General features: G+C 53.8%; 1 protein-coding gene, 1 long non-coding RNA gene and 1 other non-coding gene across 4 annotated transcripts; 2 read left to right on the top strand and 1 right to left on the bottom strand.

Annotated features, from left to right (window-relative positions):
- The first annotated feature begins 239 nt into the window (after positions 1 to 239).
- On the top strand, positions 240 to 9,939 carry LOC105859643 (uncharacterized). 2 transcript variants are annotated; one of them, XR_001148637.3, is made up of 5 exons: positions 240 to 438; positions 665 to 742; positions 1,250 to 1,316; positions 7,889 to 9,293; positions 9,440 to 9,939. It is a non-coding gene; the product is annotated as an uncharacterized LOC105859643 (long non-coding RNA). The 2 variants fall into 2 exon arrangements; XR_012913465.1 differs by having other exon boundaries at positions 7,889 to 9,939.
- LOC142862494 (small nucleolar RNA SNORD60) lies at positions 479 to 561 on the top strand. The gene has a single exon (XR_012913580.1). It is a non-coding gene; the product is annotated as a small nucleolar RNA SNORD60 (small nucleolar RNA).
- Positions 9,940 to 17,617: 7,678 nt separating the features above from the next.
- On the bottom strand, positions 17,618 to 23,162 carry RAB26 (RAB26, member RAS oncogene family). The gene is made up of 9 exons (XM_012743879.2): positions 22,840 to 23,162; positions 21,718 to 21,828; positions 19,630 to 19,671; positions 19,482 to 19,548; positions 19,297 to 19,349; positions 18,964 to 19,029; positions 18,798 to 18,854; positions 18,615 to 18,691; positions 17,618 to 18,517 (listed from the first exon to the last, which is right to left on the bottom strand). The coding sequence occupies exons 1-9, from the start codon at positions 23,011 to 23,013 to the stop codon at positions 18,415 to 18,417; spliced, it is 750 nt and encodes a 249-aa protein (XP_012599333.2). The 5' UTR covers positions 23,014 to 23,162; the 3' UTR covers positions 17,618 to 18,414.
- Positions 23,163 to 24,508: the final 1,346 nt, after the last annotated feature.

Genomic DNA, 24,508 nt, shown 5'->3' with positions numbered 1-24,508 from the left:
GTATCTATTTGTCGCTCACCGCTCGGCGCAAAGGACTCTGCAAAAGGAGGAGCTTCGGGTCACCGCCTGAGAGACCACCTCCCTAAAGAAATGCCATGGCACGATTGGTGGAAACAAAGCTATAGAGAGTGGAGCGTATCAGCGGCAAGGGAAGGCGGGCACTTCCGCTAGGATTGCCCAATCACGGAGGTGATCTTGTTTCTATAAAGGCTTGAGCCTCGCGCGCGCTCAGTCTTTTGGGATTAAGAACGAGATAAAGTATGCTGTTGTTTCGTCCTGATTTTTCACAATTCAGGGACCAGTTGGGCTCCCGGTGGGGTTTCGAGGGTAGCCCGTACCTTGCAAGACTTTGCTGGACAAAAGCCCTGGCCTCAGCTCGCCTTGGCCCTGAGAGTTTAAACCTCTCTTCCCGAGTTTCAGACCGTCAGCGCCCTGCAGGTAAGACTGGGCCAGGCCTGTTTTCCGCGCTATAGCTCCGAGCCTGTGATGAATTGCTTTAATTTCTGACACCTCGTATGAAAACTGCACGTGCAGTCTGATTATTTTGCAAGACTGAGGCTTGTGGTGCGCACCTTTGGTGGGAGGGTTTGGGAGTGAAAAAGAGTCTTAACCGAAATGGGGAAGAGGAGACTCTGTCTACATTTCGGTGCTGTCTGACTTTCAGGACCGACGTGAGCCGGCAGCAGATCTTGAATCTGAATCAACCTTAATCCAGAGGCCCAGCAGGCAGGAGGGCCTGGTGGTAAGGCAGACGCGCTGTTTCTATCTGAACTGGTTAGAAATAAAGTAGCGGCAGTGAGTTTGTTAGGTAGGGCTAGGGGCATGCAGGCGACAAGGGGAGGTGGCCAGGGGTAAGGACTGATACATCAGAATAGAGAAACCATAACAGCAGGAACTTGAGGTTAGGGATCTTTTCTGACTGGGGGCATGCGCAAAAGCTAGGAGTTCATGACAGAAAGTAAACTTTCTCATTAGCTTAGTAAAATTCACATCCCCTGCTGATAGGCAGAGTTAGTGGTTGCTGAGGCCAGCCACTTCCGCCATGATTGCCCTACATGAGGGCTCCTCAAACTATGGCCCACAGGCCACATGCCGCCCACCGAGGACAATTATCTGGCCCGCTGGGTGTTTTTGCTGCCGCTGCCTGTCCTGCTTAGCAGCCAACTCGTCCTGGGCCAACAGTGCCCATGTGTGAAATGTGCGTTGCCCTCTCTGACTCCCCTCCTCTTTGTCTCTTGACTCCTCTCAGTCTCAGGGTGTGATCGGAGGAGTCACGAGCTTGCCTGTGCAGAGCCTGCTGCTGTCTGAGGACAGAGGTAAGAACAAGTTAGGATTAACTTATTTTTTTTTAAGTTAGGAGGTGTATTTTTTTTTTATTTTGCAGTTAAGGGGGGGGGCTTTTTCCCTGAAGTTAGGAGGCTTTTTTTTTGCAGATGGGGGGGCGCCTTTTTTTTTTTAAGTTGGTTGGTTGGGGGTGGTTTCTAAGGGGTTGCATCACAGTGGTAACGCAAATAGATCTCAGTGCTAATGCAAATGGTCAGTGCTCGGTGGTAATGATATCTATAAGTGCTCAGTAGTAATGCAAATGGTCAGTGGTCAGTGTTAGCGCATGGGTGCCCCAAACTGGTAATCTGCCTAGGGCCCCATGGGAACTTAATCCGGCTCCGCAGACAGCCGAGGAGTAGGAAACCCAATTTAATTGACAGTAAGTACGTTTATATTCGGATTGCTGTTGAGTTGTGTATGATGTTGTATGTTGTGTGCTGTGTAAGCCCTGGTTCACACTTGCAATCTGAGCCGTGCAACTTCAGCCATATGTTTATATGGCTAAACTCGCATTAGATTCGGAAGAAAAGGCATACAGGAAGGAAGAAAAGGAAGAAGGCATACATGCCTTCTTTTTTCCTGCAGTGGAATCTGATCGCATGGGTCTTCTCACCCAGGCAATCAGATTCCTGTGCGAGTTCACAGATCGCAGTACGGTTCACATAGGGTAGTGTGAACTGGAAAGGTGTTGGAGGAACCGGCTCTGTAATCCTGCTGGTGCCCGCACCTCGCCAGTGTGAGCCTGAGGTAAAAGCACAGTTCTTCCAATATGGGCACTGGTGAGGCTGCATCGATGGACACTGATCAGACTGCATTGATGGGTAGTGCAGTGTATATGTCTCTGTGTGGGCAAAGTTATTGCTGGTATATTGTTTTTGTAGCACTTTATATATGTATATAGATAGATATTTTACTGATGTCAGGGTGTTCCACCAAAACCTGCCTGCTTTGCTTATCTCACTCCTGATTGAGCCGCTGCTAATGCTCACAGCTGATTGGATCATACTTCTGATTGGCTGGCTACTATGTAAATGAGGTGACTTTTGTGAGAACTTGTGACTGGCTAACTGTAACTCCCAAGAAGGTATAAAACTAAAAGAAAACAAAGCGGCGCTCAAGAGTTTGGTGGCAGATATGCCTCTCTGAGCCCGCCAGCGAAATAAAGCTGACTCTCCAACTCTCCGTGTGCCACTCGGTCAATAGCTGTTACACTTGTTGTTAACACTTGTCCCTGGCCAAGAAACCTGACCTCCCTGGCCTGTTGAGCCACTGGTTCTGGACGGGCATGGCAGACGGCAGGACCTCCCCAACAGAGCCAAGCCAGCGCCGAACTGCCATTTGCGGGGCCGCCTGCCGGGGCTGCTATCTTGCCCAGATACAGTGGAAATGCGTACCGATTAAGCAACAACCAGGAGGTCAGACAAGGTAAGATCCAGGGACCTGACCCAGGGAGGCCTGCTGGTCTGGCAGAAGAGGAGCTTGATTACCTCCTAAGAGTTAGGGATAACCCAGTGGGTGGAAATGCACTACCTCTGTGTGCATGTGAGGGAGAGCAACTTGGTGACTGCTTGAGGCCACTGATTCTGTGGCCCCATGGCTTTAGCTGTGGAGCATGAGTGGGTCCTAACCTGCAGTTCTGTGGTGGCGTCGTAGGGCATAACAGCGATCCACTCCCTGTAAGAGGGAGTGGCCGGACTTTATACTGGTACATCTTAGCCAAGATGCACCTAAGCTCCCACCAGGGATGCAGCCAGGCGGACACCTGAAAGGAACACCACCCCTTGTCTGTCTTGCGGCTCCGTTCATGACGGAAGGGGAGGTGCTGAGGCACAGGTGACACCTAGGCAGGAACCGGAGGGGAGGAAGGGGCACTGTTGGTGGCGTAGAGGGTGAGAGCGTTGGAACGCCTAGTTAAGCCATGGACGGGTCTGAGTCAAAACCAACAGTTCTAAAGTGCATGGTAAAAAAATCTTGAAGGGATTTCAAGGGGATTATATAGTCAGCATGACCCCAGGCAGGCTAAACCGTGTGTGAACTGGAGTGGCCCACCTTCAGATTAGGATGGCCTATGGAAGGCACTCTAGGTCTGTCAAAAGTTGAGGCTGTGTGGCAAGTTGTCACAGGATCCCCCGGACATCCAGACCAATTCCCTTACATAGATTCTTGGCTAGAGATTGCCCAAACACAACCCCTTGGGCTCGGTTCTGCATCAGGGACAGAGCAAGGTGTGGTGGCTCAAAAGGCACGACACCCAAAGGCAAAGCCCATCTATCAGGGCGACTCAATGGAAGATCTACCACCACCATACAATCCCATTGCCGCTCCCTCCCAACTGGCCCCAACATGCTGCCTCCTCCGGAACCTGTGAGCCCTCTGTCTGTAAGCCCACCCCAGGAGGAGCCCCCAAGGAGTTCGTCCCAGGTAGAAGGGACTCCCCTAGCGTGCCGGCTGCGTTCCAACTGATCTACCCTCCAGATGCCTCTGCTCAAAAGTTCAAGAACTAGGCCGGGCGCGGTGGCTCACGCCTGTAATCCTAGCTCTCTGGGAGGCCGAGGCGGGCGGATTGCTTGAGGTCAGGAGTTGAAAACCAGCCTGAGCAAGAGCGAGACCCCGTCTCTACTATAAGTAGAAAGAAATTAATTGGCCAACTGATATATATATATATATGTAAAAAATTAGCCGGGCTTGGTGGCACATGCCTGTAGTCCCAGCTACTTGGGAGGCTGAGGCAGGAGGATCGCTTGAGCCCAGGAGTTTGAGGTTGCTGTGAGCTAGGCTGACGCCACGGCACTCACTCTAGCCTGGGCGACAAAGTGAGACTCTGTCTCAAAAAAAAAAAAAGTTCAAGAAACCACTCAGGTCCAGGAAGATGGCACCCCCCCAGCCGGGCCAGCCCGTCATGTACTACCAACCCTTCTCCATCCATGATGGACCTCCTGAATTGGAAGCACCACACTCCATCTTATTCGGAGAAGCCACAGGCACTCATCGACCTCCTAGAGTCAATCTTTCAGACCTACCGGCCAACCTGGGAAGACTGCCAACAATTCCTGTTGACACTCTTCACTAGGAACGGTGATAGATCCTGGCCAGAACCAGGAGATGGCTGCAAGATCAGGCACTGGGAGACGTCCCGAGCGGCACTGGAAGTCCATCTCGATTGGAACTTCAACACACTGGAGAGGCGAGCAGCCCTAGGTCAGTACCGAGAGACCCTCCTGCAGGGGGTGTGAGAAGGGGCCAAGAAACCAACATGAATAAGGTCGCCCTCATAACTCAGCGACTTTTACGAGTGCCTGTGCAAAGCATATAGAGTGTACACCCCTTTTGACCCAGAAGCAGCCGAGAATCAGAGAATGGTGAACACTGCATTTGTCGGACAGGCAGCCCTAGGCATTCTGAGAAAGCTGCAGAAGTTGGAGGGATTCATGGGAATGAACATCACCCAGTTGATGGAAGTGGCTCAGAAGGTGTATGTCATTTGGGCTCGGATGGCACAGAAGGAAAAGGCCAAGCTCCTGGCTGCAGCCATGGGCCGGCCGGATCCATCCATGCCCCCAAGGGAAGAGGGAGCTAGGAGGCGAGTGTCCCTAGTAAGGGATCAGTACGCTAACTGCAAAGGATTTGGCCATTGGAAGAATAAGTGCCCTCATAAACGGAATTGCCCGCTGCCAGGAAGGGGCTCCATGTGAGACCACTCGACAGATCGGAGGCCCAGGACCTGATAGGACTCCTGACATAGACTCCAACTAGGGCCGACCAGGTTCACTCATACCAGCCGGGAGACCAACTCTGGGTCAAAGATTGAAAACGGGAACCCTCAGAACCCACATTAGGGGGCCCTATATTGTGATGTTGGTTACTCCCACTACTGTTAAAGTTGCAGGTGTAGCACCATGGATCCACCACATCCGAGTAAAGCAGGCTGAGACGAGCGACGCAACTGGTCCCTGGGCAGTGAGACCAGACCCACAAAACCCACTAAAACTCCAACTCTGACGACAACTTGACAACTTGCCAGACCAAGCTCCGCCAAGACAGACAAGAAAGGGAAAAGCTAAACAGGACTGCTGACATTGACTCGAATTATTGTCGGACTACTGACCGTCCTTTTGGGACTTGGACTTTGGGCTGTGGCTCCAAAAGACTGTTCTATACTGCAAAAATGTGCCCTGGTCACTTTTTATTTTGGCTATATGGGATGTTTGTGGGCGTACTGTTCCTGTAGAGGGTCTTTACAGCTGTAGCCATTGACTGCCCTCAGGAGTGCTACAGCATTGTAAATGCGCTAGGACAGAGGGCCTCAGGGAATAGCAAATGGTTCAACTCAGTCACCCACTTTGACCACTCCTGCTATATTCAGGGCACAGAATGCATGTATAACGGTAAAAAAAATACCATACAGGGACAATCACAGGCTCACTGGGCTCCTGCTCCGGTTATTAAAGGTGAAGCATGGTTTGTTGTACCTATTATGGTCATACCGGAATAACAGACGGAGGAGGAGCCCAAGACCAGGCTAAAGAAAACTTAAAAAGAGAGGTCAAGACAGAGCTCATCATTAACACAAAAACCATACCAAAGGCCAGACTTCACAGGAGTGAGAAAGCTCACCGAACCCATCAAGGTTTCCCATAAGATAGCCAGATTCCTTGACGCAACCTTAGTAGCTCTGCCCAATGTTGGGTCTGCTTGCCGCTCCAAGAGCGAGTCTACATCAGGTCCCAGTACCTCCAACTTGGGTAAATAACACCAGTCTGAGCTCAGACAGCAATCAAACTGCCTTAGTAGGCCCTGTAGCATACAGTGTCCAGCTGGCAATTACAGGAACCACAAACATAACCTGCTGCCAAAATCCTGGAGAAACCAACGGCAGGGGGATTGCCCCAGGAACTGTGTTCCTGTAATCTGACCTTATCTGAAAATTGTGCCACCCGTGCCCCAGAGGGATTGTTCTTTCTCTCTAGAGCCACGGCATACCAATGCTGGCCCAGCCACTGGACAGGTACTTACTTGGGTGTTGATTTTCCTTACCCCAGATGTCTCTTTTTTTTAATTTCAGCATATTATGGGGGTACAAATGTTAAGGTTATGTATATTATTGCCCGTGGCCCCCTCCCACCCGTCCAACACCCAATAAATATTCCTGTATGTCCACTTAGGTGTTGATCCGTTAATACCAATTTGCTGGTGAGTACATGTGGTACTTGTTTTTCCATTCTTGAGATAACTTCACTTAGTAGAATGGGTTCCAGCTCTATGCAGGAAAATAGAAGAGGTGCTATATCACCATTGTTTCTTATAGCCAAATAGTGCTCCATGGTATACGTATACCACATTTTATTAATCCACTCATTGATGGGCACCTGGGTTGTTTCCACACTGTTGCTATTGTGAACTGTGCTGCTATAAACATTCGAGTGCAGGTGTCCCATTTGTAGAGTGTCATTTGATCTTTTGGGTAGATGCCCAGTAGTAGAATTGCTGGGTCAAATGGTAGATCTACTTGTATCACTTTAAGGTATCTCCATGTTGCTTTCCACAGAGGCCGAACCAGTTTGCAGTCCCACCAGCAGTGTAGGAGTGTTCCTATCTCTCCGCATCCACGCCAACGTTTATTGTTTGGGGACTTTTTGATAAAGGCCATTCTTACTGGAGACAAATGATATCTCATTGCCATTTTTTTGGTTTTTTTTTTTTTTTTTTGAGACAGAGTCTCACTTTGTTGCCCAGGCTAGAGTGAGTGCAGTGGCGTCAGCCTAGCTCACAACTCCTGGGCTCAAGCGATCCTTCTGCCTCACCCTCCTGAGTAGCTGGGACTACAGGCATGCGCAGCTAATTTTTTCTATATATATTGGCCAATTAATTTCTTTCTGTTTAGAGTAGAGACAGGGTCTTGCTCTTGCTCAGGCTGGGGTTTTTTTTTGTTTTTTTTTTTGAGACAGTCTCACTTTGTTGCCCAGGCTAGAGTGAGTGCCATGGCATCAGCCTAGCTCACAGCAACCTCTTTCTATTTAGAGTAGAGACAGGGTTTCGCTCTTGCTCAGGTTGGTTTCGAACTCCTGAACTCAAACGATCCACCCACCTCGGCCTCCCAGAGAGCTAGGATTACAGGCCTGAGCCACCGCGCCCGGCCTCATTGCAGTTTTGATTTGCATTTCCCTGATGATTAGAGATGTTGAGGATTTTTTCATATGTTTGTTGGCCTTTATTCTGTCTTTTGAAAAATTTCTGTTCATGTCCTTTGCCCAGTTTTTGATAGGGTTGTTTGATTTTTTTCTTGCTGATTTTCCTGAGTTCTAAATAGATTCTAGTTAGCAACCCTTTATTGGATATATAGCTTGGGAAAATTTTCTCCCATTCTGTGGGTTGTCTGTTTGCTCTCTTGACAGTTATTTGGCTGTGCAGAAGCTTTTTAATTTGATCGGTCCCATTTTATTTTTGTTGCTGCTGTGATTGCCTTTGGGGTCTTCTTCATAAATTCTTTGCCTAGGCCAATGTCTAGAAGAGTATTTCCAACGTTTTCCTCTAGAATTCTAATAGAGATGTCTCTGTCTTTCAGGAAGAGGAAAGTCAAACCCGGAGCAAACGTGCCCTACTAGCCTCAATACTCATAGGAGGAGGGATAGCAGCCGGCACAGGCACAGGAACGAACCGCCGGCCTGGGGACCTCATTGGGTCTGTACTACAAGCTATCCCGAGAACTTACTGAAGACATGGAACAGATATCAGATTCCTTGTTATCCCTCCAGAGCCAGCTAGATGCACTGGCGGCAGTCACGCTGCAAAATAGGTGACCGCTCGATCTCACTGCAGAAAAGGGGGAACTTGTGTATTCCTTGGAGAAGAGCGCTGTTACTGTGTAAATCGGGTCGTCACTGCACAGTAAGGGAACTGAAAGAGGCTTCAAAAGAGAAAACAAGAACTAAACTCAGGATGGGGCCTTGGTCTGGGCCAGTGGTTACTTCCTTGGTTACTTCCTTTGGCAGGACCACTGATAACAATCCTATTGGTAACTATAGGCCCATGCCTACTTGGCACCCTAATAAAGTTTACAGAGACAACAGTAACTCAAAGGGCCACAGCCCGTATAATGGCCCCACGAGGCTATCACCCCTTAAGTAGCAATCCTTTAGAAGTTGATGCTCCTGTCTAGAGGCAAAAGAAGCATCAAAGGGGGGGAATGTCAGGGCGTTCCACCAAAACCTGCCTGCCTCGCTTATCCTACTCCTGATTGAGCCGCTGCTAATGCTCACAGCTGATTGGGTGATTTTGGATCATACTGCAGAATGGAAGTGGCACCTTGCCTTTCTGACAGATGTAACAGAGCTACTCAACAGTTTCAGTGTGCAACTTCAAGGAAAGGGGAAGCTCATCTGTGATATGTAAATCACATGTGAAAGCATTTGAAGTAAAATTAAGCCTCCTCATCAAACAAGTGAAGGAGGAAAATTTCTGCTATCTCCCCACAACTCAAAATCTGTTAGCAGAAAAACCATTGGTTGTATTCCCAAACAAAATGTGTGGATTCACTGGAAAAGTTGCAAAAGGAGTTCCAATTTAGATTTAAAGAGCTTCATCTCCATGAATAGGACATACAGCTTTTCCATAACCCATTTTCTATTGACATTGAAAATGTGGATGCAGTTTATCAAATGGAACTGGCTGAACTGCAGAATTGTGACTCTCTGAAAGACGCATTCAAGTCTTCCTAATTTCTATGTGCCTCTCCCCTCTGAGACATACCCTAATCTCAGGAACCATACACTCAAAATGGCAACCATCTTTGGCAGCACTTATGTCTGTGAACAGACTTTACAGAATGAAACATCTGAAATCTCCAACCAGACCTAGACTAACTGATGCATACAAGCACCACTTGTTACGACTAGCGGTGACAAATATAGAACCAGACATCGACCATCTCATTAGCCAAAAGCAGCCCCATAGTTCCCGTTGAAATACTGGTAAGTTTGTTGATTTAACTTTACTTGTTCTTCGTTTTAAATATTGTATTTGTTCCCGTTTTGTTTTTTTACTTAAATGAGATATGTGCAGTGTGCGTAGGATTTTGTTCATAGTTTTGTTTTTTTTTTTTTTTTTTTTTTTTTAGAGACGGGGTCTCACTCTTGTTCAGGCTGGTTTTGAACTCCTGACCTCGAGCAATCCGCCCGCCTTGGCCTCCCAGAGAGCTAGGATTACAGGCGTGAGCCACCGCGCCCAGCCTGTTCATAGTTTTTTTTAAAACTATAGTCCAGCCCTCCAGAGGTCTAAGGAACAGTGAACTGGGCCTCTGTGTAAGAAGTTTGAGGACCCCTGCCCTACATTAACTGCATGTGGCGGAAAGACACCTGCCCAATCCTGCTAAACCACAGCAGGGATGTGGATCAGGAACTTTTATATCAACAACCACCTGGCCTGACCACAGCAACTATGGATCAAGAGCTTGGCGTTCTACCCAGAAACAATAAAGAACTGAACAGGGCGGGTGGGAAGGGGGTCGGCTCTCTCCTGCTTCTAAAAGTCCTCACAAAACCCCCTTCTGGGCAGACTCTTTTCGGATTCAGCCCACTTGCACCCAAGTGAATAAACCAGCCCTGTTGCTCCCATGTAGCCTGTGTGTGAGATCTGTCCTTTGGGTCATTCCCCTTTCATTTGGTGCCAAAACCTGGGGTGGGCAGCCCCTTCTCCAGACTCCGGAGGTTGGCTCCTGTCCTGACCTTTCAAGGACGCTTCTCAGGACATCTGCCCTCAGACCCATCAGCCTGCGCCGCTGCATTTCACAGTCTCGGAATCTTGGTCTTGGCTTTGGCATTAAAGTCTGTTCCTTTCCTTTCCTCACAGGGCCACCCCCTTGGCCATGCGTGTCAAACCCCAGTGTCGCTCACGGCTTCCTCAAGGGAAGACAGTCGTGCCTTTCTGTGTGACCAGTGATGGGGGTGCCCCCACCCGTAATAGCCATTTTTCAGCCCCAGGTCACAGGCTAGGACGCGTGTGTTTCCTCCGTGCTGCACTGGTGTGGTCCTTTTTCTCTCGTCTGTTTCCTGCACCCCATAATGGGAAACTTACCATCTTCTGTCCCCTTTTCTCCTCTGGCCTATGTCCTTTTTGCTCTGAAGCCCCTCAGACTTTATCCTGACTTTAAGCCCAAATGCCTCATCTTTTGTAACACAGCCTCGTCCCAATATAAATTAGATGATGGGTCACTGGCCCAAAAATGCGACCTTTGCCCTCCCTATTGTCCAGATCTTGATAAGGTAACGTTTGCTGACCGGGGTAAGTGGTCCGAGCCTCCCTGTGTCCAGGGCTTTCTTTGCTGTCCACTCACAGCCCTCATCTCTCACTGCGACCCTTCTCAGCTTTTCCTTTCTTCTGCCCCTCCTCGCTCAGTCAGACCGGGACCCGCTGGACCCTGCAGATCACTTAGCCCTAGCCCTCTCCGCCCCCAGCCTGCTCCTTCCCCCCTGCACTGACTTGGCCCTAGTCATCACCTCCCCCTTCCAGGGTTGCTGGGGCAGAAGGAATCGTTTGTGTCCACATCCCCCTTTCCCTCACAGACCTCTCCCAGATCCATCCGCCTGGGTGTCTTCTCAGCAGATTCCACTAAATTTATTCAGAAATTCCAGTACTTTTGCCTATCATATGATATTCCTGTCAACCTCCAAATACCCTCAGTTCCCATGAAGGTGACAGAGTGTGGGCTGACGGCCCAGTCACATGCTGACAATCAGTGGCGAGGGACCTGCCCTCGAGGCCCGTGCTATTCTAGAGGACCCCCCTTTGGAGTGTCAGCACAGTTCCCCAGATCTCAGGCTCGGCCCCTGAGATCATGAGTGCCTGCCTGGTGGAAGCACTAAGAAAGGCGGCACATAAAGCCGTTGGTTCTAACCAATTAAGAGAAACAACCCAAACCCAAGATAAGAATCCTGCCCAATTCTGGGAGCGATTAGTAAGGCTATGCAGAAATTCTCTACGGACCCAGAGGGTTCCAATGGCCGACTAATCTCAAAATGCATCTCATTTCCCAGTCCGCTCCAGACCTTAAAAAGAAACTCCAAAAGCTAGACCTCGGCCCCCAAGCCCCACAGCAGGAACTTACAGTGGTGGCCTTTAAGGTCTTTAACAACGGAGGAAGTGGCCCGTAAACAAAGACTAACTGAACTGCAGATGCTTGGCTCTGCCGTCACACAGCCCAATAGCAGCAGTGCCAAAAAGACTACTAAGCCCGGTCTAGGATTCCAGAGTCCGCCCGGGCCTTGTTTCAAATGTGGCCAAAGTGGCCACTGGGCTAGAAAGTGTCTGCAGCCTGGAACTCCCCCTCTGCTGTGCCCAGCCTGCAGAGGCCCGCACTGGAAGTCTGACTGCCCCAGGCCCACTGGAGTCCACAGGGACAGCCCGTGCTGAAGCCCAACTTCCAGGGCCCCTGGCAGCTGTATCAGGATTTACTCAGACTGATGACGCCAGGAAGCCCAGCAGGCCTGTGGACCATCATGGATGCTGAGCTCCCGGTTACTGGCAGTGGAGGGTAAGTCTGTTCATTTATTTATTTATTTTGAGGCAGAGTCTCAGTGTTGCCCGAGATAGAGCGCCGTGGCATCGGCCTAGCTCACAGCAACCTCAAATTCCTGGGCTCAAGGGATCCTCTTGCCTCAGCCTCCCAAGTAGCTGGGACTACAGGCATGTGCCACCATGTCCGGCTACTTTTTTCTATATATTTTTAGTTGTCCAATTAATTTCTATTTTTAGTAGAGATGGGGTCTCACTCTTGCTCAGGCTGGTTTCGAACTCCTGACCTTGAGCAGTCCGCCCGCCTCGGCCTCCCAGAGTGCTAGGATTACAGGCGTGAGCCACCGTGCCCGGCCTAGTGCGCGGCCCCCCCTGCCTTTTTATAAGCCTCTAAGCAGATCTAAAATTCCTGTTGTGGGTATTGATGGCTGACCTTCTGAACCACTCCAAACCCCGTCCTTTGGTGTCACCTAGGTTGCCACTCCTTTCCACACAGATTTCTAGTTATCCCCACGTGCCCTGCTCCATTATTAGGGAGAGTTTTTTTATATATATATGTATATATATATTTAGTTGGTCAATTAATTTCTTTCTATTTTTAGTAGAGACGGGGTCTCGCTCAGGCTGGTTTCGAACTCCCATCCTCGAGCAATTCGCCCGCCTCAGCCTCCTAGAGTGCTAAGATTACAGGCGTGAGCCACCGCGCCCGGCCTAGGGAGGAATATTTTAACAAATCTACTACCCTTTATGTCCCAGCGATCTCCCCTACCTGCCTTTCTAACTTCACGTTTCGTTCCTGGTCCCACGTGCCAATGTCCCAGCTGTTGACCCCCCAGATATAGGATGTTTGTAATCCCTCTCTGCACACCATCCTCCCTTCAAAATCCCCTTAAAACGTGATCACCCATACCTTGCTCAGCGTCACTATCCGATCCCCTCCCCTCTCTATTGGTTGGGCCTAAAGCCCACCATAACCAAACTCTTCTCCCATGGCCTCTGATGCATTCCGTCTCCTTACAGCACTATAGATCGTACAGACTTGTCCAGGCCCTCTGTCTCATCAACTGTTATAGTACAGCCCATTCATCCAGTGGTTCTCGACTATCCATCCGAAACCACTTGCTACACAGTCCTGATGTGAAGGATGCATTTTTCTCCATCCCTCTACAACCTGATTCCCAACCCCTCTTTGCTTTTACATGGACTGATCCCACCACCACCTTTTCCCAGCCACTTAGCTGGATGGTGTTTTCCCGGGGTTTTAGAGGGAACCCTCATTATTTTAGCCAAGCACTGTCTTCAGATCTTACCTCATACAAGCCCCGCTTGCCAACACTCCAGCATGTCGGCAATCTCCTGTTACGCAGTCCCTCCCTCTCTGTTTCTCAGGGAGACGCTGTCTTGCTCCTCTGACATCTTTTCTCTAAAGCCTGCAGAGTTTCTCCTTCCAAAGCACAAATATCCCAACCCACAGTTTCCTATCTAGGCGTCATCCTCCAGGGAAACCAAAAATTGCTCCCTGAGGCAAAACTCCAGGAAATCAACGCCTGCCCCCTCCCTCCACAAAACAGGATCTCCTCATTCCTTGGACCTGTCAACTATTTCAGACTTCGGATACCTGGTTTCTCACTCCTTGCCAAGGAAATCTCTAGGAACCCATTGACCCAGCCTCCTTTCCCTGCATCCCTTCCAGCACCTCCGCAGTGCCCTCTTTAGCTCTGCCTGACCCCTCCCGGCCCTTTTTCCTCTTTTATTTTGAAAGACTGGGGGGTCCTTGTCCATACCCTTTCCCTCAAAACAGCTAGATCTTACCGCTCAGGGTTGGCCAGCTTGCCTGCAGCCTGCGGCAGCACCTGCTACCCTGATATTAAAAGCCTTTAACCACTTTGGTACGAGCGTCAACTACAGTCGATAGCCACAGATGAAGACACACGGCCGAGGGTCGACTTTAGTCTATAATTTTGAATTGACTTTTCTAATTTTTCATTTATCAAAATAAAATTGTGAATATTTAAAAATAACATAATGAAAACATAATGCATGTTACCTCTTCTGATTTACATTACACCAAAGCTGCCTATAAAGTAAAACAAGCTTTCAGTGCTTTAAAGCTTTCCTCATCACACAAGAGCAAAACCGATTCGTTGTCAACGCATAGCAGAAAGTACCGTGCGGACTATGAGTTTCGAGGCAAGGTTTTGAGGCCGCTGAGTGCAGTACCAAAGTGTTAAATACTCTCTGTGTCCCCCCATCCATGTATTCCTCCCATCATCTTCCAAGCTTAATTAATTTCTCTCTCCTCCATCCTTACTGCCCCTAAACTCCTACAACACTTTGCTCTGTTTTGTGAAACCCCCATCTTCACCATTAAACCTGGCCCTGATTTCAACCCAGCAACGAAGAGTTGCCAATCTCATCCCAATCCCCTCATCCACTGACATTACCTGGCTGGAAAACTAGTTCTGGTAAAAGACCTCACTCCCTGGCCTCTCAAGCCGGGGTGGGACGGCCCCTTTAGGGTCCTTTTTGGTGTCCCGCTGCAGCCCGCCTGGGGAACCGGCTGGTGGGTCCACAGATCTCAGCTGAAGCTCAGCCCGACCATCCCGGGTGGAAATCGCAAGTGTTCTCCCCAACCTCCCTGAAACTCACAAAAATCCTAGAGTAATCTTCATGAGCTCTTCTTTCCTCTCGCCAAGGTTTCAAGGCTTCCCGATTGCCATTTGCCAGGAACTAACATGGTTTAAACCCAAACACTAGATATTGATGGCCTTGACTGGATCGGGGACCTTGCAGGACTGCTGCTCAGAGGAAGTCCCCTTCTGTCCTTTCACTCATTCCTGTACTCACGCTGGCGCCTCTGTAACCTCTGCCCATGCCTGCCCCCCTCTGTCAAGACCCAAACAGCTATCAGACGCGTTTCAATCCACAGCCCTTCTTAATTTGTCCAACTGCTACTTGTGCATGGATGGCTGTGAGACCCTCGAGGCCACACCTCTCCCCTTCCAATTCTGGATGACCTTAAACTTCACCTTCCTCCCCCACACTGCCCTTAATGCATCCTACCCTGCACCCCCACACACAAAAACTGCTCCTCCAACAAATTAAAGACAATCTGTTCCCGTCAGCCACAGCTGGCACCAAGAGCTCTCCAGCCCTGCAGTAATTTGCTTTGAAAGTTACTCGACCCATTTTGGACCTTTCTGGGCAATTTATCATCCCACGGATGCAACCATACCATCATTATAAAACAGATCTGACCAAGAAGTCCCCCGCCACCTCTCATCCTCACCTGTAGCTAAAACAGCAAAACCCCTTTTTAACCTGCAAAATACCACCTCCTAAGTGGAATCCTCCCTATGGCTACATCAGCCTTTTGCCAACACCCCCCCACCACCACCACCCTGTTCTCATTTCTCCCTTAGTTCACAAAGCCCTCTTCATTGTGCTTGTTCATAGACCACCCAGCCAATGACAGCAAGATCCACCGATCCCCACACTCTGGGCGCAAAACTTTCCTGTTAAAACCAAACTGCCCAGCGCGGTGGCTCATGCCTGTAACCCTAGCACTCTGGGAGGCTGGGGCAGGAGGATCCCTCAAGGTCAGGAGTTTGAAGCCAGCCTGAGCAAGAGTGAGACCCCATCTCTACTAAAAATAGAAAGAAATTAATTGGGCAACTAAAAATACATAGAAAAAATGAGCCAGGCATGGTGGCGCATGCCTGTAGTCCCAGCTACTCGGGAGGCTGAGGCAGGAGGATTGCTTGAGCCCAGGAGTTTGAGGTTGCTGTGAGCTAGGCTGACGCCACAGCACTCTAGCCATGGCAACAAAGTGAGACTCTGTCTCAAAAAAACACCCAAACTCACCAACAAGTCTCCCACAGTTTCCCTAGCAGAACTCGCCCTTTGGAACAAAGATCCCCTCGGAACCAACTACCCTTACGTAGCAGGTAACAGCCACTGGAATCTCGCCTGCAAAACAAGGCATCAGGCCTCTCAGTCTTACCACCCGTGTGGAGAGGACGCTGCACCCCAACTTTCCTTGCCCCTCCCATCTGCTGAGGGCCTGCCAGTCTGTCCTGGCCAACACCCCGTTTCTTCCTCCCCTGTGACAAAAGCAGGAAGGAGCTGTGGTGGCCATTGCCAGTACAGGACTCACTCTCCTGGCAACCTCGGGCCTCCTCGTTGGGGACGCCGCATTGTACCTTCAATAGCGAATGTCACAGCACACCACGGGGGCCCTGACAGCTCTCACCAGCCAGGCCCACTCTCTCGCCCAGGGCGCCCTTCAAAACAGACGAGCCCTTCATCTCCTGATCTATTGGGGGAAGAATGCCGCTACTCTATCAACAACACGGGACACATGCAAAATCATCTAGACAAAGCACAAAACTCCGTGAAAGCCCGAGATAATTATGCTCTAATTGGATGTCCTCCCTTTGGTCTCAGCTGGAAACCTGGTTGTGGTCACTTCTTATCCTGCTAGTATTATGATCAGAAAACTGCTGCTCCCCTTGTACAACTCACCACACGCTGTATCCACAAAACTGCCTTTACCGTCACTGATAAAGCTTATCCACAATGCTTTCTCCTCGCTCCCTGTCTCCTCTTCATGTGCCAGCTGACCCCATGTCCCCAAACCCCGCCTCTCTCTCTGCCCCCCCCCCCTCTCTCTCTCTCTCTCTCTCTCTTGGATGCCCACGCCGCCCCAACACACACAGGAAGCAGGCTTTGAGAAACTTCGCCCCATGCCATAAAGTAATAAAAATAATGAGTGAGCTAGGCTGACACCATGGCACTCTAGCCCAGGCAACAGAGTGAGACTCGGTCTCAAAAAAACCCCAAAAATAATGCAGGAGTGATAGGCAGAGCAGCGGTTACTGAGCCCAGCCACTAACTGCACGTGGTGGAAAGTCACCTGCCCAACCTGGAGGCCCCTGAACAGGATCCGGCTGCGCCACAGCAGTGATGTGGATCAGAAACTTCACATCAGCTACCACCTGGCCTGGCCACAGCGCCCAAACGGATCGAGGGTTTGGCATCCTACCCGGAAACAACAAAGAACTGAACAGGGCAGGTCGGAGGGCGGCTGTGCTTATAAAAATCCTCACAAAACCCCCACCTGGGCTGACTCTTCGGATAACAGACCAGCTCTGTTGCTCCCACATAGCCTGGGTATGAGATCTGTCCTTTGTGTGGTTCCTCTTTCACCTGGCACCATGACGGTTCTGGAGCCAGCCTCACAAGGACAAAAAGTGGGAAGGTAGCAATTCCTAGGACTCTGCATCCTTTCAGAAAATGAGTATTTCACCCTGAGCTTAGCATAACATTGGGGAACCAACGTAACAAGGAGAAACTTCATTATGCTCAGGGTCTCTGCACGGGGCAGGCCCGCTCCTCTCCAGAACGCTCTTGGGCTGGGTAAAGCTGCTTGTAAGTGGAGGCGGCTGACCCGGCATCGACTTGGTGAGGGTGCCCGAGACAGACTGGACAAGTTGTTCTTATACTGCTCTATCATTTTCGTGTCCTGGCACTACTGGAAAAAGGGCAGGGGTATGAAAATGCAAATTCCTTGGGACTGTGCTCTCCATTTTTGCCTATAAAGCCAAAAGGTTGTGTTTATGTTATTGGCCCGTGGTGTCTTGAGGCTCTCTCTGGTGTTGGGATTTGTGGAGGGGCGTTGACACTGACCACCTAGGGTCCCACGTGCTACCCAAGGAGCGCTGATGTTCGAAGCTGCCATGGATTATGGGGGAATGGAATTTCTTTCAATGGATGAGACAGACGCTTCAGGAAACACAACTTTATTCACTAGGACTGGAAACAGGCTTTCAGTCAGAAGACTGACTTGATAACTGTAGTGCAAGGTGGGGTGTGCTTGGCCATCACAGCCCTCAGCTGTGGGCTGCTGGGCCTGTTGCCCTGGCCTGCAGAGCTGGAACCCTGGTCAGCAGGCTGGGCTGGAATTCTAGTTTCCTGACATTGCAGTGATTTCTCACATGCTAGTTCCAGTATCACAGAGCTACACGTGTCCTCCAAGGTCACATGAGAAGACCCTGTTGATGTTTGGTGAACCGGAGCCTCCTGCTGGGTGGGCTGGGAGCAGGTGGCACACAAATGCACAATGTGATTGGCGGTGAAGGCCTCTGTCCCAGGCATGGGCCAAAGTCCTTTCTCTGCCTGAGCTGCTGGGTGCAAGTGAAGACATGGCTTTTCTAAGGGGTTAGGCTTTGAACACGTGGCGCCAGCCCGTGGCCCAGCCTCATAGCTGGGTGTGCCCAGTAGGGAGCAGCAGAGTGCCGTGGCTCTATCTGTACACTTGTTGCCACGCCCCCTCCCGTGCAGAAGGCCTTGTTAACAAGACGGACTCGAGGGCAAGGCATTAAGGCCACAGCCAGGGAAGGGGGCTGTGGACCCACTGCCCCTCTGAAGCCTGAAGACAGTCTGCTGCTGGGAGGAGGAAGGGGCAAGGTTCGGGCTGGGGTCCTAGAAATGGATGTCATGGGGTTGGCCACTGGGTGACAAGCTCAGAAGGGCCTGTAGACCTCTCCAGCCTTCCGAGATGGGCATCGAGCTCAGCCAGGTTCAGGGTCGGCAGCAGGAGTCCCCTCGGCCCTCCCTCTTAACATAATCGTGCAGCCGGAAGCGGGGCTCGCCGGGAGCCTTCATGGAGCGCTGCTTCAGCTCCCTACAGAGCAAGGGTGACAAAGCAGGGTGGCCTCCTGTACCCCAACAAGAGGGTTCCGACCCTGGGTTTGGTCTTTCTGGTGACTACCAGGACTTACTTTGCTATCCCCGTGAAGGCCAAGTCCACGTTGAGGCCTGTCTTGGCACTGGTCTCCATGAAGGGCAGCCCGTACTCCTGCAAACAGCCGCTGCCAGCCTGGTGGTGGCCTGGCATAGTGGGGACATCCCAGGCTCCACAGCCCAGGGGCACCCTCCTCACCACCCACCCTCCCCTGACTCACCTTGGCCAACTTCTCCCCATCTTCCCTCTTCACCTTATGCTCGTGGGCAGAGTCCACCTGGCCGGGGCACAGAGGTCTTGATGACAGCTGGCCCGTGGCTTGCCACCTGCCCCCCTCACCTCTGCTCTGTGGGGCTGGGCTGGAGAGGACAAGACAGGCCGCCCACCTTGTTCCCCAGCAGCATGAGCACCACGTTGTGCTGGGCGTACTCTTGGATCTCGGTCAGCCAGGCCTATGGGGGGAGAGGCTGGTGCCCCTTGCACGCCCTGCCCTGTGCCCCACAGCCTCTGCCTGTCTCCAGAAGAGCCCCCCGTGTGTCAGGCAGAGGCACCCACTTTACACCTTACCCAAGGAGACACATGGAAAAGTTGGTATGTCACCTGGGACCACCTTAGCCCACACTCAACCTGAGCCACCTCCATCCCAGAAGCGACCCGATGGCCCGTGCCTGGAGGAGGTTGGGGGTGGGTCGGGCCCTACCAGGAAGGAGGCCACTGACCTGGATGTTGTCAAAGGAGGCCTTGCTGGTGACATCATAGAGCAGCAGCAGTGCTGGGAGCAGAGGGGCAGTGAGGACGTCCCCTGTCACCCACACCCTCTTGCTCAGATAGCCCCTCCAAGCAGGGCACCCACAGACCACAGTCCCAACTCCCTGGGGGTGGGGCCATGTATCCACAGGCTCACCATGAGCGTCCCGATAGTAGGCGTGAGTGACACTGCGGAACCGCTCCTGGCCAGCCGTGTCCCAGATCTGCAGCAGCAGGTACCAGTCAGGCTGCCCAGCCTCTCCCTGGTGTCCCCTGCCCCCAACTTGCTCTCCCAGACAGCTCACCTGCAGCTTCACCTTCACGCCATCCACGTCCAGAACTTTGTTCTGAAACAGAACCAGCCAGCTCCAGCCAGGGCCTGGCGCCAGCCTCTGGCCGGCTCCTGAGGGTGGGGTGGGGCGAGGAGGGTCGGAGGCCCTACCCCTGGCTAAGTCCCTAAAGTCATTCTTGAGCTCTTGCTTGCCACCCACACACCCCACATGCTTCTGTTCTGACCACCTTCCATCCTATCTGCAGGTCACACACCCCCTAAAGCCCAAGTGCTCTTGGGCCACCCAGCTCTCATGGTGGCCTCATGCACAGAGGGTGCCCAGGCCTCTTCCTCTCAGATGGCCACCCTGGTGATGGACCATGGCTAGTTGTCTCCAGTTTGGGGCCAGCATGTTCTTCCTCTGCCCACCTAGAGGCTCTCCCTCTCTTCCCTGTCCCCCAGGCCTCTCAAGCCCAGCCCGGCCCGGCCACCCTCCTCATCCTGGGGCCCGCTCCAGCGGCCTGCCAGTGCCCACTTTCCACCTGCTGCATGCCCCTCCCCTGCACAGACTGCAGCCCTCTGCCCGCCCCCCACGTCCTCACTTGCTCTATCCGTGCTGCTCCTGCTTGAAGCCACCTGTGCATATTTGAAGTCACCCACAGTATGACCCCAGGCCTTTTACTAACACTGCCTCAGTTTCCCTATCTGCAAACGGGGGATGACCAGAGTGACACTCACTCTGGTCATCCCGAGTGACCAGAGCAGCACTTGGCTGCTCCAGTAACTTAATGAAGTATTATATGCAAAGCATTGAGAGCTGTCTGGCTAAAAGTGTATGTTCTGATGTAAAAGCCTGTCCCCACTGGATGTCAGCTCCACAAGGGCTGAGCCTGCCTGTGCCCGGTGGGCACTGCCTATTTGTGCGTGTTTGCTGGCAGTATTTCCCAGCCGGCCTTCTCGGCTGAGGACTAGATGGGAGGCAGGGAGTGGCCCAACCCCAGTCCCATCTGCTGGGGTGGGGGTGGAGGCTTCAAGCCACAGCCTGAGACCCTGGGTGGCTGGAGTGCACACCCCCTCCCTCTGCAAGCTCCTGCTGCCAGAGTGCTTCTGGGTCTCCGGGGAACCAGGCACAGCCATCTGCTGGGCTGGGGAGGAGGCTGCAGAGGACATCTCGCCTTCCCTGGCACCCTGAGTAGGGTGCAAACCACACGGCCTCACCTCCTGCCCAAGAGCTAAGAGGAAGGTGGGGAAGGGGGGTAGCAAAACAAAGGACCACCACCCTCTGGCCCAACCTGACCCCTTCTGGCACCTCAACTCTTGACTCATCCCAGAGGACTTGAGGGAGCCTGGACCCCCCCCCCCAAACAGGATAGAGAATGGCTCCCCAGACTGGAGGGATTCCCCACCCCCCTTCCTGTCCCTGGAATGGGCCTCCCTCCCAGGCGCCTGCTAACTGGGTCTAATTAAAGGGTGAGAAAATGCAAATCCAAGATTTGCTGAGAGCACACCAGCACCTCAGCACGTGGCATTCAGACTGGTGGGCAGAGGTGGGGGCCCTGGTGCCAGAGCCCCACAGGCCCCTGCTCACGTGGGGGGCATCTCCTCACCCAAAGGCAGGGACCTCTCCCCCAAGCGAGCCCTGGAAGCCCTCCTCCCCAGGCCCTGGGTGGTGTATCTGCTCCAGCACTAGAGCCACCTGTTTTGTAGGACCTAGGCAGGCCACTTGGAACTTCCCACAGCCTCAAGACCTCTGTGCGGCAGGGCAGCAGTGCTGGCCTCCTGAGTGGACATGGGTCTTGAGTTACCTCTGACTGTTGTCACCCTAGTGGGAGCGCCAGCACTACCTGCACCAAGGCACAGGATATAGTCCCCTAGGTAGAGCCAGCCACTGACATGGGAACTCTCTCAGCTGGTCAGGTGCAGCCCGTCGGCTTGGCGGCTAAGGCTTCCCACCTCAACTGCCCTCACCCCGGATCTGAGTGGCCCTGCTAGGAGCCCCATCTCATGAGCCCATTGGTACCACCAGCTTCCCAGCAGTACTGGGGGGATGCAGGGAGCTGACGTGGGGCCCAGGGCCTGGTTCGGCCTGGCCAGGGCTGGGGACATCAGCCTCCACTCTCACCCGGAAGTCGATGCCCACAGTGGAGATGAAGGTCCCCGCCAGGAAAGCGCCATCCTTGAAGCGCACGAGGAGGCAGGTCTTCCCCACACCCGAATCCCCAACCAGCATGACCTAGGACAGGCAGGACAGTCAGAGGTGTCAGGCTGAGCTGGCCTGGCCAGAGAGAGACTGTGGCTCAGGGGCAGGACTGCAAGGTCAGCAGGGCGTTGGGGAGATGGCAGCCACAGTCCCCACTGGCCTGGATGCCCAGCTTATGCCTCTGGAAGGCTTGGTCCCCTCTCTTCCGAGCAGTGGCCCATCTCAACTGGGGAGGGTCGAGGTCAGCTGCCTCCATCCAGGACGCTGCCTACACCTCCCGGCCATGGACACCATGCTTGACCTGGGAGGGGAGCATCTGGGGACTAATGGAGAGCAGAGCTGATGGGGGCAGCAGCTGGGGACCTTCTATGACTTGTGGTGGCCTCTGTGCCAGGGGGCTTCTTCAAATCCCAGCAAGGCTTGGGAGAAATTTGCCAAACCAGGGTCAGATCTTGACGGAAAGAGGGGCAGAGTCTGTGGACAGGGACAGCGGGCAGGCCGCCCCTCCCCCCACCCGCTGCCACATGAGCCCAAACCCAAAGATGGTCCTACTGAGCCCCCATCCCCACACCTCTGCCTGGGTCTGGGCAAGGCTCCAAGTGCTCCCCACCTAACTGGCAGACCCCTTCCTGGCCTCTTCCCCCCTCCAAAAACAAGGGGAGATCCACGGACCCTGGGGGTGAGGGAAGGTGTCGTATGGGAGATGAGACTGGGGCCCAGGTGGGGGCCAGGACGTTAGGGCGCAGGAAGGGGCGCTGCGGGCCCCGATGTCTGCGGGACCTCTGGTGCGGCCCTGCCAGCTGGGGGTAGGGGACAGGCCTGCCAGCTGTTGAATCCCCCAAACCTGGGCTTGACAGCTGTGTGTGTGTGTGCGTGCGATGCCCGAGCCAGCCAGCCGTTCCAGCTGCCGGGTGCTGGCCGGGCCAGCGCCATGCCGAGGGTCCGCGGGGCCCTGCACCCACTCCCAGAGCCCCTGCCCTCTTGGCTCGGACCGGGCGGGCGCCACCTGCTGCTGTCGCCTGGGGGGGGGGGTGCCCGGCTCACCTTGAAGGCGACGTCGTAGAAGTCGCCGCCGCCAAGGGAGGGCCGGCTGGGCTGCAGGGACCCGTTGGGCGGCGCGTCGGGGCCCGGGCGCGCAGTCCCGGGGCGCGCCGGCTGGGGCCCGTTGGCAGCGGGCGTGCCGGCCCCCTTGCTCCTGGGGGTCTTCTTCCTGGACATGGTGGGGTGGCGCTCAGTGCGCTGTCGCCGCGGCCGCCGCGCCCCGGGCTGTCCCGCTTCCCGCGCCGGCCGAGCGCGACCCAGACCCGAACCCTCTGCCTTGCGGCGGCGGCGACATCCCGGGCCCGGCGCCTCGCCCCGCCCCCGCCGCCCTTAGGGCCGCGCAGCCGCTCGGCCCCGCCTCCCGCCGCCGCCGCGGGGCGGGGCCATGCAAATGCGCCTCTCGCGCTCCGCCCAGGCCAGCGACCCTCCCTGGCCTCCCCGCACGCACCGCACGTGGGGCGGCGGGCCTGGCGAGGAAGCGCCGCGGGGTCCTGTGCCCCCTCTGTCCGCCCTGCTCCAGCCCAGCGCCCTCCGGGACCGCCGCCGGGCCTCGGACGCCGGAGCTGCCCTGACCTGAGGGCGCTGGGACAAAGGGCCTGCAGGGGTCAGCACCCTGGAGCTGTCCCTTCTTGCTCAGCAAGGCCTGCCCCGTCCGCTCCAGGGCAGGCGGGTCCAGGAAGCTGCAACACTCGGGCTGGGGGAGGAACCGGGCTGCACCCGCGCTCTGCGCTCCGGGACAGCTGGTCGTCAGAGGCAGGACAGAGGGGCACATAGCACTCTGCCCGCAGCTTCTGCCTACGCCGAAGCCTTGGAAAGGGAAAAAGGTAGCAGGTGCCACAGTCAGCAGGACCACCCTCTGAAGGTCCCTTCCCGTGGGCCTCTGCCCCCGGGGCTCTACAAGTTGGGAGGCCCCTCCCCTGGGCTGTAGCAGGCCCCTAAGCCTGCCCATTCCAGGTTCTGGCCCCGAGGTGGCTGTGCTGATTCTGCAGACCCTGAGCTGGTCCCTGGCACACTCCTCTCCAGGGCCTGACACACCCTCCCCGGCAGGGCCGACTGGAGCTCTGGGTTTGAGAATGAGCCTGGGGGGCAGTGGGTGCAGGGGGCAGTGCCCCTGGGGTGGGATGCTTCCTGGTACTCCTCTGGGAGCCAGAGGACAGCCTGGCTGTCCCCCAAGATGTGACAGCTGCCACCAGGACCCTGGGCCCTTCAGAAGCCTGGGTCCTCCCAGCTGGCAGGGCCCAGAGCCCAAATGATGAGCTGCCCCTGGGCTCCGAGGCCTGAGAAAACACAGATGGTGGCACGCGCCTGGCAGAGCGGGTACGCGAGAGGGCCTGGCGCTGCCCACACAGAAGAAGAGGCCACAGAGCACTGCCCTGCCTTGAGTGCTACCATGTGCCAGGCACTTGTCATTGTCAACACTACCCTGTGGGATGGCTGCTGTTGTGGTTCCCAGTGTACAAGTGGGGAAACTGAGGCCCAGAAAAGTGAGGGGAGCTATCCAAGGTCACCAGGCTATGAAGGAGTCGAGCCAGGATTTGCCCCTGGGAACTCTAGCTCCCAGAATGTAAACTGTCCCATGTCAGAGTTGGTCCCAGGCTCCTCTGGCGACTCATTCCTCAGGGACCTATCAGAGCTGGGGGACAAAGCTGGGAAGCCCCCTCAGAGCCCCCAG

This window comes from Microcebus murinus, chromosome 19 (genome assembly GCF_040939455.1).
Source record: "Microcebus murinus isolate Inina chromosome 19, M.murinus_Inina_mat1.0, whole genome shotgun sequence".
Lineage (NCBI taxonomy): Eukaryota > Metazoa > Chordata > Mammalia > Primates > Cheirogaleidae > Microcebus > Microcebus murinus.
The sequence above is the reverse complement of the archived record's forward strand: the minus strand, read 5'-3'. Positions and strand labels throughout refer to the sequence as shown.